General features: G+C 33.8%; 1 protein-coding gene across 1 annotated transcript in view; it reads left to right on the top strand.

Moving 5' to 3' along the window:
* LOC119041017 (protein DPCD-like) overlaps nucleotides 1-15204 on the top strand; it is a 30243-nt gene that overhangs the window by 11868 nt on the left and 3171 nt on the right. The window contains 1 exon segment of the mRNA XM_053655012.1: nucleotides 5874-5925. Within this exon segment, the coding sequence (XP_053510987.1) occupies nucleotides 5874-5925 (52 nt within the window).

Genomic DNA, 15204 nt, shown 5'->3' on the forward strand with positions numbered 1-15204 from the left:
TTCTTACCTTCTATATTCACTCTCTTGATTTTGAAAATATTTTTGCAAGACTTTCTTAAAAATATTCCTAACTTTTAAAAACAATTAACTATTCTAATATGATTTTAGGCAAATGCACAAACATTTATACCCACACAGAGAAAGAAACAGAAGCTCATAAGACTTTTTTCCTATAATACAATAAAATGATTAGAAAGCAAAGAAAAATGTTACTTACTTGCTCTAATAAATTTGTGATACCTTCTAGTGTCTCAGATAAAGTATTTTTTAAATCATTTTGAACTCTGTTATTCAATCGAATCACAGGTAAGTTAATAATTTACTTTTATTTTCAGAAGATAAAAGTTTCTGTTTCAAGAGAAAGACAAAGAAAAACTGCATTTTCCTAAATCTCTAAAACTCATTTACTGTAACCAGTTTACTATAACTTTAATATATGATGACACTAGGAACATAATGAGGACTCTGGTACTATTTAAGGTTCTATTTATAAATTTTATTTATCAGATTAATTTGTTAATGTATTCTATACTTTATATTTCACAATTATGTTACTCTACTAAGTTTACTTGGAAAATAATCAAAAGATAATATTTTATTTATGAAAAAACAATTCATCCACAGATGAAAGGCTAAAGAAAATATGGCATAATAAATAATAAATATTTAGCCTAAAAAAGGGAAATCCTATAATGACATGAATGAACCTAGAAAAAATTATGCTAAGACAAAAAGCCAGTCACAAAAAGATGAATACTGTGTGACTCCACCTGTATACCACACCTAAATTTGTAAAACTGATACAAGTAGAAAATAAAATGGAGTTGTTAAGGACTGGGGAGAGAAAAAGGAGGAAGTAATTTGTCAATGGGTGTAAAGGGTTAGTTATAAAAGATAAATAAGCTCTGGAGACCTGTTTCACAACAGGTCTCCAGAGCTTAATTAGCAATACAGTCTTGTGAACTGCAAAATACAGTAAAAGGGTAGTTTTCATGGTGTGTTCTTATTACAGAAACAAACAAAACACAAGGAAATTTTGGAGGTGATTAATATATTTAGCACCTTGATTATGGTGTGTACACTAAATATGTTCAATTTTGTATGAAAAAATAAAAAATAAATGCATTTAATATTGTATGATCCAAATAAAATGTGAACCGAATGTTGAAAGTTAGACTGTGATAATGCGCTGTTCTTACCATCATTAAACACATTGGTATTTATTGCACAGAGCAAAGATTTGTTGACAGTAAATCCAGTTCTGAAAAATCAGAGGTACAAGTAAAAAAGCAAAAAGGGCCATTATGAATGTTCAGTAATTGAGAAGCATCTAGATTTGTGTTTCCTGATGATTTATTCCTTTCTGGGAACTATGGGTGGTCCCCAACACTGAAAAGCTGTGAGAAGAAAAAAGGAAAACCAATGTACTGCTACCCATCAAAGAAGGTATTTTATGTTATAATGCAAGCATTTTAGAGCAATTATGTTAAGAGTGTGATAAATACTGACTAAAATGGAAAAGGAATCAAAGAAGGCTTTGCATTTAAGCAATCACTAAAATGAATTCTCCTATTAACACGCTGGAAATCAACTTACCCTTTGTCCTGGGGAATCCAAGACTTTCTTGCACTCCTTGTTTCCCCTTATCTCTCACTTAGGTCTGCACATTCCTGCAGCTCCCAGCTTTCTCACAAATCTATCCATTTTATATTTTTTTAGGAACTCATTACCATTTCATTCAGTCTAAGATGACATAAAATAAAGAAAATATTTTCCTGTTAAAGGTGAGATCATATGGTATTTGTCTTTCAGCACCTGGCCTATTTCACTCAGCATAATGCTTTCCAGTTCCATCCATGTTGTTGCAAAGGGTAGTAGCTCCTTCTTTCTCTCTGCAGCATAGAATTCCATTGTGTATATGTACCACAATTTTTGGATCCATTCATTTACTGATGGGCACCTAGGTTGCTTCCAACTCTTGGCTATTGTAAATTGTGCTGCTATGAACATTGTGGTGCATAGGTTCTTTGATATTGATGTTTTAGGATTCTTAGGATATAATCCTAGCAGTGGAATTGCTGGGTCAAAATAGGAAGGACACAGGGACGAGAACTAAGGGGGGGGAGGAAATGGGAGGGAGGTGGGGAGCAAGGGGCAGGGGAGGCTGGGATGGGAAAAATAGACAAAAAACTGTACTTGAAAAATAACTAAATAAAATTAAAAAAAAATAAAAGTAGAGTTACATTCCCTTGAAAAAAAATGAGAAATTCACTAAATTATAGTTTTTTTCAATCTGTTTATTATAAATGATTGAAGTCTCATACTTCTATTTTAACTCCAAATATATACTTTTCAAATGTTTTGTGTAGTGTGGAAATATCCTTGAGTTTCAAAAGTACTAAGATTTTCTTTATACTCCTAGTATATTTCTATGATGCCCTTATGGTCTCTAGTCTCTGATAAATAGCCAGAGGATTAATGTTTTAGTGAAAGCTAGCTTGTCACCTTCAAAAGAAAACCTCTCCAAATCAAAGTCTCTTATGTGCCTTGACTACAAAGCAAGTTAAATAAACACTGTGAAAAGAAAAAAAAAAAAAAAGAAAATATTTTCACTACAGAATTTATTTATGAAATACTGTGTATGAATAATTTCTCTTTATTTGGGACAATGCTGAGGAAGAACATATTTGGTTCAAATTAAATATTTAACTTAATGTTTGAAAATCATATTGTTAAAATATTTGAAATGCTTTTAACCTTGTCTCATTTTTTAGCTTTTATATACTTACTTTTAGAGAAAGGGGAAGAAGGAGAAAGAGAGGCACAGAAACGTCATTGTGAGAGAGAAATATCAATTGGTTTCCCCTTCATGCACCGCACCAAGGACTGAACCCACACCACAGGCACATACTTTGAAAGGTAATTGTGAACTTTTGCTCTGCAGGGTGATGCCCAACCAACCAAGCCACACCAGTCAGGGCTTCTGTTTCCATTTTTAAGGCACTATCCCACCCCCACCCCCGATACAGTGGAATGGAGAAACTTACACAGTGAAAGTGATGATAAATTATGGATTATTACAGACTACTTGAAGTATTTTCTTGAGCAGTTCAAAGTTCTATGGGTATCATGGTCAATAGATAGCATACAGGTGATATTTGAGCATTAAATCTATACCTGTAAATTTCTCTTAAAAGATAGAGAAAATTTTGACCCTCTAAATGTTCATTCTGAGAAGATACCATACTATGTTTGATATTTTGTTCCTTTTCTTTCAAAAGATGTCCAATTATTATCTTTTAGTAGTATCATGTGTATTGATGTATGTTCATATGTCAGGCTTGAACTGGTTAACTGAGATGCCCAGAAGTTGACCTTCAGACTAATGGGGAATTATGTTCAGATTTGAGATTGACTGAGTCAAACACAAATACAGGCAAGAAGGTACAGGTAGGCTAAATAGGCAAAATAACATTAATGATCCAAAGACTAGCTAAACCATTGCAAAATATAAAGGACAAAATGATAGAAAGTGTAAAACTCATTTCAGGAAGAAATTAAGTTTCTAATAAAGGGCCGAAGACCAAACTACTTTGGTATATGACATCATTAAAGGTAATGCATGTGGATGCAAAATCACCACTTCCAATTATTTCAGTAGCAGGTTGATGACTATCCTCTTAACCTGTGGCTTCATAATGAGGATCTTTTCACCTTTGAGACAATCTTGAGCCAATAAGTGCATCTGCAGATAATAACATTTGCAAGGTAAGATAAGAACATTCTTGGAATCCTGGAGATTTAATTGAGGAGCTCTGCCATTAAATACCTATTACTGTGCAATGGGGCTTTACCAACTACCTAGAAGAAAATGAGTCATTTCAAGGTAATGAAATAGTGCATTTGATGGGTCTTATCGATATTAACATAATAGATTTTGAAAATAAACATTTAATTAGGTAGATATCTAGAAGAAGAAAAATAAACTTTATCAACAGAGTAATATATGTCATATATTTGAAGATTGCCTTCATATGGTAATTCCTAAAAGCTTCAGATCTATTTGAGGGTCTGGTTTAATGACTAATAATTTTAACAAATTAGAGTAAAACAACTAAAAATGTTTCAACATATCTCCAAGTATAAATTGTTGATATTATCTTTCTAATTTTTTAAAGCTGCAGTGACAGAAAAAATACATCTCTCACAACTCAAATCTACATCTGAATGCCTGAATCCTGAAGCTTCCTTACATGACAGAAAGAACACTGATTACATTAAGGATGGTGAGATGGGGAGATCATCTCGGAGTTTTTGGCTTCACTTGGATTCTCTGGTTGGGCCCAATATGTTCACAAGTGTCCTTATAAGAAGAAAGAAGAAGGATCAAAAAAGGAGATGTGACAAAGTAGTAGAGGTCAGGGAGATGTAGGAGCACAAGCAAAGAAATGCAGGCATCCTTGCGAAGCTAGAAAAGGTAAGTAACAGATTCTCTCCAGAGGGACAAAAAATAAAATAGCTCTGCTAACCCATTCTAGGCTATAAATCTCAACAACTATAAAATAATAAACCTGTGTAATTTCTTACAATAGCAAGAGGAAACTAATATAAAATCAGATAAGTAGAATATACTTGAATATGTATATATATGGACATTTATACATGTGCATATGTAGTAATATATAATATATAGCATTTATCATAAATATATATACTTGCCTTTAACACTTAAGATATGCTATAGTGAGAGCTTAGTATACCCTTTAAGTGTATACACATTATAGGTCTACTATATATCATGTTGACTTTTGTATGCAAATTTTCATGTATATATTAATAGTTTCTCCTCCATAAAATACCAGTTTGAGAGTCTAATATTACTTCTACAGTGATATAGTTACATAATTCCATTCTGAGATGGGAGAAACTCATGTTATTCTATTGATGGGAAAAAAGGAAGTTTTTCTCTGACCTTTTCTTCCTGACCAGGTAGGAGTAGGCAACTCCTCAGGTTCATTCATGGTTAGCTTCCTGATCTTGTCCAGGGGATGTTTCAAGGACTAGGACTTGGGAAAGAAATTTAGTCTGGAACACCTATGCTTTCAGATGGGGGAAAATAAACAAAAGAAAAACCCTGAACAGTGAGCAAAAGATCTAAAGTGCATGGAATTAATAGCTGTGGAGTGTGGGTCTTCCTAAGGTCTTAGTCAATCTCCTTGACCTGCTTGCCACTAATTCTTTTCTCAAAAGCCTGCACTACAACTGCAGCAGTCTGTTTGAACTGCTATAACTAATCATAGAGACTGGGTGGTTTATAAAGAACAAAGATGTATATCTCACTGGTCTGGAGGCTGAGAAGGCCACAAGCAAGCTACCCGCAGATTTGCTGTCTAGTGGGAACTTGCTTCCTGGTTCATTTATAACTATCTTCTCACTGTGTCCTCACAAGGCCGAAGAGGCAGGCAGTTCTCTGGATTTTCTCTCTTAACATCACTAATGAAATTCTGAGGGCTGAACCCTCATGAGCTAATCACTTTCAAAGGCCCCCATCTCCTAATAGCATCACACTGAACATTAACTTGTGAATTTTGGGAGAACACAAACATTCAGTCTATAAAAATTATTCAATTGTGAGTTCTTCCCTAAGCAACACAGGAGCATTCTCCTTTTCTCCACTGACAACCCATATAAAATAATTTAATATATTCTTTTTATGGACAGTAAGTTAATCTATTATTTCTTGCTGAAAGTTAGTGGTAAATATAGACATTTGGAACTACACAAAATAATTTTAAAAACAGGAGAAATGGGAAATATGTGGGTAAATACAGTTTTTTAATTTTTTTCTTTTTTTTCTTTTTCTTTTTTTTCAGTGATTTAGCAATTAACAGAGGAGGGAAACATGAGCGTAGTAAATGTGATGCAGTGCGTTCTAGGGGCCATGGGGAGCAACCATGAGAGGCAAAGAACCTGAACTTAGGGTGTCAGAGTATATATCCTAGGGAAAGTGAGGTCTCAGGTAAGATCCAAAGCATGAATAGAAGTTATTTATTTATTTTTTTAAAGATTTTATTTATTTATCTTTAGAGGGGAAGGAGAGAAGGAGGGAAACATCAATGTATGGCCGCCCCTCATGCATCCCCCACTGGGAACTGGCCTGCAGGGAACCAGCCGGCAACCCAGGCATGTGCCCTGACTGGGAATCGAACTGCAATTCTCTGGTTCGCAGACCTGTGCTTAATCCACTGAGCTACACCAGCCAGGGCCAGTTTTTTAATTTTTTAAAAATTGTCTTTAAAAGACAACTGACTGTTTAAAGAAAAATGATAATAGTGAATTGTCATAGTGTAGAATATAAAGAAGTAAAGTGCATAACAAGAAACCAAGAAGGAGAGTAGCATGTTTAGAAGAATTTTGTTTTAAATTGTTACATTATAGTTATAAATTATTACATCATAGGAAGTGGCTATGATATTTAGTCGAGGTAACCATAACAAATGGAGGATGCAGATTCTAACCTACAATGTAATCAAAAAGCAGGAAAATGTGCACAAATAAAACAAACATAAAAACAAAATTAAACACATATAACATGATAGAAGAAAAATAACAATGACATTCAAAGGGAAGAAGAAAAGATGAAGGAACAAAAACAGATTAGATAATAGAACACACAGAAAATCTCAAGATTGAAACACAAACATATCAAATACTAGATTGAAAGTAAATGGAAAAACACTACAATTAAAATCAGAGACTCTTGATTTGGATTATATAAAAATGAACAATGTTTTTCTGTAGAAGAAAGCAGTTTATGAGTCTAATATTATTTCTGTGATTCCTACAATGAGATGCTAGAATCTCAAGCCATTTTTAGGAAAAAAGAGTACATGATGTTTTCTCCCTCTAGACTCTTCTCCTGACAGAGTAGCAGCAGAAAATTCTGCAAGTCCCTGCCTTCTCTCCTCATTAGCCTTGAGTAGGGGGTGTTTCAACAAGTAGTGCTCCACTCCAGGGCTAAGACCAATATTTGTTTGGATAGTTCAGTGCTCTGGGTTACATTAGAGATCCAGTTTCAATATAAAGACCCAGACAGGTTAAAAAAGGAAAGGGGAAGTGTTGTACCATGAGAAAACTAATCATGGGAAAATTTGAGTAGCTGTATTTACAATATTCAAAAATAGATACCAAGACAATGGAGGTCATCAGAGAAAAACAGACCATGTAACAATGCTTCCAGTCCTCAAACATTCTTTAGAAGAATAATTCCTGGGTTCCTAAGAGTGGTGCCAATTCACAAGGAAGTAATGTCTTCATAGAATGCAGTATTTAGTTAGGAACTTTCAGTGTCTACATAGAAGTGTAATTTGAAGTGTCTGATCACACAAGTTCTAGTTATAATGCTGTCTGCTACTCTAACTTATAGTATAACACAACACAAATGCAAAACTACATGTCTTACAGTACTTGTGGCAGCCTTTATAAAAGTTAGTGTTGACCTTCAAGAGCCACATAAAGAGTTCTGGTAGCACTTGATATCTCCAAAATCCTTTGCAGTGAATTATTAACTTTGGGTTAGACTAACAGGTTTTCAATATTCTATAATGACGTACAATACTGCTTCTACTACTTTGTAATCCATTTGGTTTTTTAATGAGGATACTATTTAATCCATAAGTATTCAAATGAAGTACAATAGGTAAAAAAGATTTCTAATATCATCCAGGTGGTATAATAATTCTGTCTCCCTGTTTTCTATCTCATTGGTGAGACTTTAGCAGTGATAACATAGTGGTGCTCTAACTAAAGCTTATATTTAATCTCTTAGTTTATGTATATTATAAAAATAATTTTGTTATTTTCTCTAGCTTTTTAAAACTATTGCAATAATTATGCATTAAAAAGCAAGTACAACATTTTTATTGATATGTAATTAGTACTGAAATTACATTACCTAAATTACATTATATAAAATATTTCAAGAGGTATGGTGCATCATGCCCAGAGTTACTTTTATTTATTACTATTTTAACTGACTTAGTTTTGTGACCACTATGATATTTCCCTACAGCATACCAAGTATGAAAATGACACAAATGATTTACTACCCATTTTGGATAATATAAAACAGCTAAAATGGCTATCAATGATCTTAAAAACATTTTACAATAATAGAGATAGTAAATTATATTCCAGATGCATGCCTATAATGTTTGAGTAACAACAGTAATTGTCATTTTGTGTTTTTCTTTAGTTTTTGATAAAGAACTACAGCATGTTTAACATATATGCCCTCTAATGATTTAAAACAATAGTGAACAGCAACAATTAAAACACCATAAAGTTCAACCTTCCAAACTAGTGCCAGTGTTTTACTGGGGAGTCTTGTAAAGAGTATAAAGGTCTTTGGATGGTTATCACAAATGCCAGCCCATGTTGGATCAACATGTAAATGAGATTATAAATCTCTCAGGGATGTTCAGTGAAGTGATGCCCATTGCAGGTTTAACTATTAGAGAACTATAAATAGGAACTGATGAGCCTCACAAATTACTGGAGGTAATTTCAAGCTCTTTATAAATATAAGATAAAATTTCACTGGAGCAAGTTAGCAGGCAGCAGAGCATAGTTAAAACTCATTGACTTGCTCAATCATAGAAATAGTAACACGTTTTGTGATTTATTATAAGAAGGATTTTTGTGTAGTTCAAACGTTTTCAGATAGTTTCAAGGGCACTAGTGAAAGTAAATATCCATCTTATATAAATTATCCTTTACATATAGTTTTCTAATTTCTCAGTGTAATTTTAAAGGTCAAATCACCAACTAAGGAGGTCATCATATAATATAAAGTGGATTTAATGGCTAAAGAAAGTGACTATTTACATGAAGTTATTTCAAAAGAACAATGGAACTCCTTAGAAATTGTTTAAATTAGCCAAAATAAACCAGTAGAAAATTTGGGACTGGTGATTAGATTAGGTTAAATCTATCAACAAAACTATTTGGTTAAATGGCTGCCTTACAAATAATCTGTTGATGATAAGACTAACAGAAAAGCATGTAAAAGATAGGAACATTCACTTTATAAATAGAAGTATGTCATAACCAGGATTCTAGGAGTCGAAAATGACAAAACTTCAGCCAATGTTAACTGAGGAGGATTTATTTGAAACATAATGAAAATAATTAGTATAATAAACAAAATTAAAAAATTTCCAAAGTCAAGTTTTTCTCATTAATTAGCAAATAAAATTTATTTAGCACTAGTCATAATTGGTGACACATTCTTTCCAAGTATGGTTTGTTTGCTGGTTGTCTCGAGGTGAAATTCCAGTGTTTTATGTTATTTTATAATAATTTAGTTAATAATTTTGTACATTTCTGTGTGAATGCAAAAAAGTATATGCAACTATCTTTAAGAAGATGTATTCTTCTTATGCCAGGAGCTAAGCATTATAAGACAGTTTAATAAGAGAGTGATAAATCTATAGTCATTATTTTTTATAACCTAACAAAAAAGTTTAAAAAATGAAAATAATAAAAAAATAGACTCTAGGCCAAGATGGAGGAATAGGTAGACACACTTCTCCCTGCATAACCATGAGAAGGATCACAACTAACATCAAAACAAATTAAATAAAAACACCCAGAACTGCTATAAAATCAAACTAGATAGAAGTCTGAAAACCAAGGATTTAAAGATGCCATATACAGCCAGGTGGGTAGGAGGGGAGGAGATGGGGAGCCAGGGCCAAGAGGACATAGTGTGGCCTTGGCAAGGCAGTGGCAGCAAGGCAGACAGCAGAACAGGTGGTCTCACATTCACGTGTGGTGGATAAAATTGGGAGGGATACCTTGGGAGTGAGTGATACCAGCCACAGGTCATATAGCACAGCTCAGGGTTCCAGTGCCTCATAACTTCTGGCTGTAAATACCAGTGGGAACTAGGGCAGCAGAAGAAACTGCCAGTCTCTCAGGAGATTCTGTTTAAGGGTCCCACAGGGTCCTAGAAAAATGCAAATGCACCCTATCTGGGAACCACCAGTAGAACAGCAATTAGAAGGCTGCCAGTTTCATGTGGAACATGGGTGGAGTGACTGGAAATGGGGCAAGTTCTGAGAAAGCCTCAACATCGTCCCCTCTCCAATTCCTCCCCTACATACAGAGCCAGAAAGTGGTGAAGCAGGTTGTTCTGCCATGGGGAATACCTATAGTTGTGCCACACACAACTTAACAGGTACTATAAGACTGGGAGTCAAAGCAGCTCTACCTAATACACAGGAACAAGCACAGGAAGACTTCCAAGTTGGGGAGACAAAGAAATGTGGCCCAGATGAAGAAACAGAACAAAGCTCCAGAAAAAGAAGAAGTAGAGATCAGCAAAACAGAGATGACCAACCTATCAGAGGCAGAGATCAAAACACTGGTGACAAGCAAGCTCAGAGAACTCACTGAATATGGCAAAAGCATAAGGGAAAAAATGAAGACTGTACTAAGTGAAATAAAGAAACGTTCACAGGGAACCAATAGTGAAGGAAAGAAGCCAGTGTTCAAATCAATGATTTGGAACATAAGGAAGAAATAAACAATCAACCAGAACAGAATGAAGAAATAAGAATTTTTTTTTTAATTAGAAGAAAATACAAAGACTCTGGCCCATTTCTAAAGATGCTAACACGTAAGCCATAGAGATGCCAGAGAAGAAGAAGAAGAGCAAGAAATTAAAAACTTATTCGAAAAATAATGAAAGAAAACTTCCCTACTCTATCAAAGGAAACAAACATACAAGTCCAGAAGGCACAGAGAGTCCCAAACAAGTTGGACCCAAAGAGGGCCACACCAAGACATATCATAATTAAAATGCCAAAGGTCAAATACAAACAATCTTTTTTTTTTTTAGTTTTGGCTTAATGTCTATGTTTTTTAAAATTTATTTAATTATTGTTCAAGTACAGTTTTCTGTTTTTCACTCCCATCCCAGACCATCCCCCCAGTGCTCCCCACCTCCCTCCCATTTCCACCACCGTTAGTTTTTGTCCATGTGTCCTTTATACTTGTTCCTGTGAATCCTTCCCCTTTTCCCTTGAAATTCCCTCCCCCTTCCACTCTGGTTCCTAGGTGCCCATCAGTAAATGAATAGATCAAAAAATTATGGTATATATACACAATAAAATTCTATGCAGCAGAAAGAAGGAGCTCCTACCCTTTGCAATAGCATGGTTGGAACTGGAAAGTATTATGCTGAATGAAATAAGCCAAGTGTTGAAAGACAAATACCATATGATCTCACCTTTAAAAGATAAAGAATCTTAAATGCATCAAGAGAAAGGCAGAGAGTTACCTACAAAAGAGTTTCCACTAGACTATCAGATGACATCTCAAAAGAAACTTTGCAGGCAAGATGGGACAGGCAAGAAGTATTCAAAATGATGAAAAGCAAAGACCTGCAACCAAGATTACTCCTGCAAAGCTGTCATTTAGAATGAAAGGACAGACAAAGTGCTTCCTAGACAGTGTAAAGCTAATGGAGTTCATCATCACCAAGCCTTTATTATATGAGGGAGTTTATTTAAGAAAAAGAAGAAGATCAAAACTACGAATATTAAAATGACAACAAACTCACTACTGCCAACAACTGAATTTAAAAAAAAACAACTAAACAGGAACAGAATCACAGAAATGGACATCACATGGAGAGTTATCAGCGGGAGGAGAAAGGGGGAGATTGGGGGAAAATGTACAGAGAATAAGAAGCATAACTGGTAGGTACAAAACATACAGGGTTATATGAAGAAAAGTGTAAGAAATGGAGAAGTCAAAGAACTTATATGTACCACCAATGGACATGAACTAAGAGAGCTATTGCTGGAGGCAAGGGGGATTCCAGGTGGAGGGGTGCAAAGGGAAAAAAACTGGAACAACTATAATAGCACAATCAATAAAATATACTTTAAAAATTAAGCAAAATTTAGCTGATAGAACAGAAAAAGAAAACAACCTCCATAGAGAAAAGAAACATTCCAGTAATTTTTCACTTATCATAGCATGATAGCCAGTCTTGTTGCAATCTTTTGGTGTCGTTGCATACTTTGAGAGAGGAGATTATATGACATTTAATTTTCTCAGCTTTTCCACCAGTAGTAACTGTTTAAGGCTTGTGTTCATTCTTGTTCTAAATCACTTATTTAAAACAGCCACTACTGAATCAGCTTTGCTTTTCACTCTAAAGTTGTTTGATTCAATCTTGCTCTACAGAAATATGCCCTGAAAAAGCATGTTTTCATTCTGATTCTAGTCCTCTACATAGTCTTCTGAAAAACATGATTGCATTTATGAAGTAAAATTGGGTTTTAGAATTATTTTACTTTATAAATTTTGAAAATTAATCACATGTTATGTGTAAATGCATTCTAAATGAAAGTTGCAAAAACCAACTGGGTTTCTCTTTCTGTTACAGATCGTAAAGGCTTCCTATTGTATTTTGTCTCTTCCTTCCTTTGTTTTTCTTCATTTCTCCTTTCTCCTTTCTTCCTTTCTTAGTTTTTCTTTCTCTTTCCTTCTTCTTGCTAGCCTAGAAAACCTCACTCCTTCGTAATTAATAGTTGTATATCACTTAGTATTTTAGTAGTTATTAGTTATTTCTCTAACCTAAAGAACATTTTTATTTAGGTTAACCACAAACTAAATTCAACTTACATACTAAATACCCCAACTTTTGTTGTATGTATGAAGGTCTCTTTTGAAAAGAGACAATTAATTTTGGTGAACAAAATATGTCTTAAAATGGCTGTGCAAGCATAACTGATTTTTAATACAGCACAATCATTTGTGAAGTTATTGATATATAATAGATGATTTTTTAGTGTAAGGTGATATTATGATCTCAATGGTTGGCAAACATCTAAGTTGTCCAACCAATCACTTAAAATTTTTGACAAAAATTAATAAAATAAACATTTAGACCTTTGAATTTTCTTCATTTTCTTGTCAAATGCTACAAGCATATTACATAATTACATGTCTTTTATCCTTTTAGTGTTACCTATCCTAAAGAAATATTATTCTATCTTAACACATTTTCTTAAATAAAGCATGTTATTTTCTGTGAAACATAATAGGAATGTGGAAAATATGTCTTCTTTTCAAATTAAGACTATATTAAATAACATCAGGAAATTCAGAGACTCAAAAGATTATATGTTATTACTTTAGTTCTGCTCAAAAAAGACAACTTTCCTGATGAAAGACTGCTGAATTATTGTTTCTTAATAGTTATACCCCAAAACTTTTTCTTAAATTAATGGCAAGTAAAATGAAGAGTTGACGTGATTAGTTCCCAAAGAATCAGACTCCCAGCACTAAACACACTCACAATATCAACAACACACACCTTCTGTAAGCACTGACCAAAGTTTCTTCACTGGAACCTAGCTGTTTATAAGGCTACTGGAAAAAATAGACACTATGAGAGAAAATATTGCTTCATTCTCTTTTTAAAAGTTTACTCTTCAAAATTTTGGTGTGTTCTCTAAAGGTCCTATCTACTATGTACTAATTTGGCCTAAGTTATATTTTATATGTGTACATATACAAGTAGTTGAAATATGTGGCTAAAATAAGTAGCTAAGAATGCCAAAAAAAAAAAAAAAAAAAAGGAAAACAACTCCACTGCTAGGATTATACCCCAAGAATCTAAAACATCATTTCAAAGAACCTAGCACCACAATGTTCAAGCAGCACAATTACAATAGCCAAGAGAACAACCAGGTGCCCATCATAAATGAATGGATCCAAAAATTGTGACAATACACCATGGAATTTTATGCAGCAGAGAGAAAGAAGGAGCTACTACCTTTTGCAACAACATGGATGGAACTGAAAGCATTATGCTGAGAAATAGGCCAGGCATTGAAGGACAAATACCAATGATCTCACCTTTGACAGGAAGCTAAAGAAAAAACAAAAACAAAAAAAAAAAAAAACCAAAGAGAACAAGCAGCACCAGAGGGGAGAGGGAAGGGAACTTAAGGGGAAAAGGGGGAGGGATTTTGAGGAACAAGTGAAACACAGAAAGGACTTGGGGGGGGAAGAAGGGGGAGACCGCGGGGGGGGAAGAGGGAAAAAAAATGTACTTGAAAAGTAACCAAATAAAATTATTAAAAAAAAAAAAAAAAAAAAAAAAAAAAAAAAAGAATGATTCTGCATAAAATTTATATTGAAGTTACTTAAAGCTCTTTTAAATTAAATATAATTTTTGGTTGCAAAGTATACTTAATTATAATCTGTATTATATCATCAAAGGAAAATAGCATAACATCTCTACAGTATGCTTATGCAATTTACAAACCCTTTCAAAAATAGAAATTCTGGGCGGTCACAAGAGGGCAGTAGTGTAACAGTAATGTTAATAACATCATTCATACATCAGAACAAAACAAAAGCTTTGAGTTTCTAAATACTGAAAATATCTTAAAATATTAGCTATTATCCTAAATATAGAAAATGATCAGCAAAGTAGAAAAATGATATAAATATAATATAGTAACCCTTGCGGTGGCAGCTTTAATGTCATGATTTTTTTAATATCAATTTATTTTCTACTGATTTTTGTTTTTCATGAGGAGGGTGACACAAAAGAGTTTCTTTTGCTTTCCTCTCTCCTGAAAGCTGGTTGAAAGAAAATAAATTCTGAATTTATTTTTTACAATTTATTTTTTTACAATTCAAAAAGGCATCCAAAAATTACACATGAAACAAAAACACACAAATTATATAGGTACGTTTTTTCAAATATTGGTAGACTGTAGAAGTAAATGAAATCAGACAACACAGCTGCTGGGGTCAGACAGACCCATATATTTACAGTGGTTTCCTCACATTAGACTTGTATCTCAAGTTCTCTAAGCCGTGTTTCCACAGCCATAATATGAAATAAGCAGGATCTCCCTTCAGAAAAACCTTGAGAAACAAATGACACACGACTGTTAGTACTGTCATTCCCATTAATACTTGATTCAATTGTACAGAGGACACATAAATAGAAGCATTTTCTATCAGTTTCAAATCATTTCAGCAAATATTATTATATTCCTATACGCTTTGGGGCCCAAATTCACTGCATTTTCCCCCTGTGTTGTCACAAGTGGCAACATTTCATCTTCTTATGGCTGAGTAGGACTGCACTGTACCTATGCAGCGCAT

This window comes from Artibeus jamaicensis, unplaced genomic scaffold (genome assembly GCF_021234435.1).
Source record: "Artibeus jamaicensis isolate MK-2021 breed Jamaican fruit bat unplaced genomic scaffold, CSHL_Jam_final contig_908, whole genome shotgun sequence".
Taxonomy (NCBI): domain Eukaryota; kingdom Metazoa; phylum Chordata; class Mammalia; order Chiroptera; family Phyllostomidae; genus Artibeus; species Artibeus jamaicensis.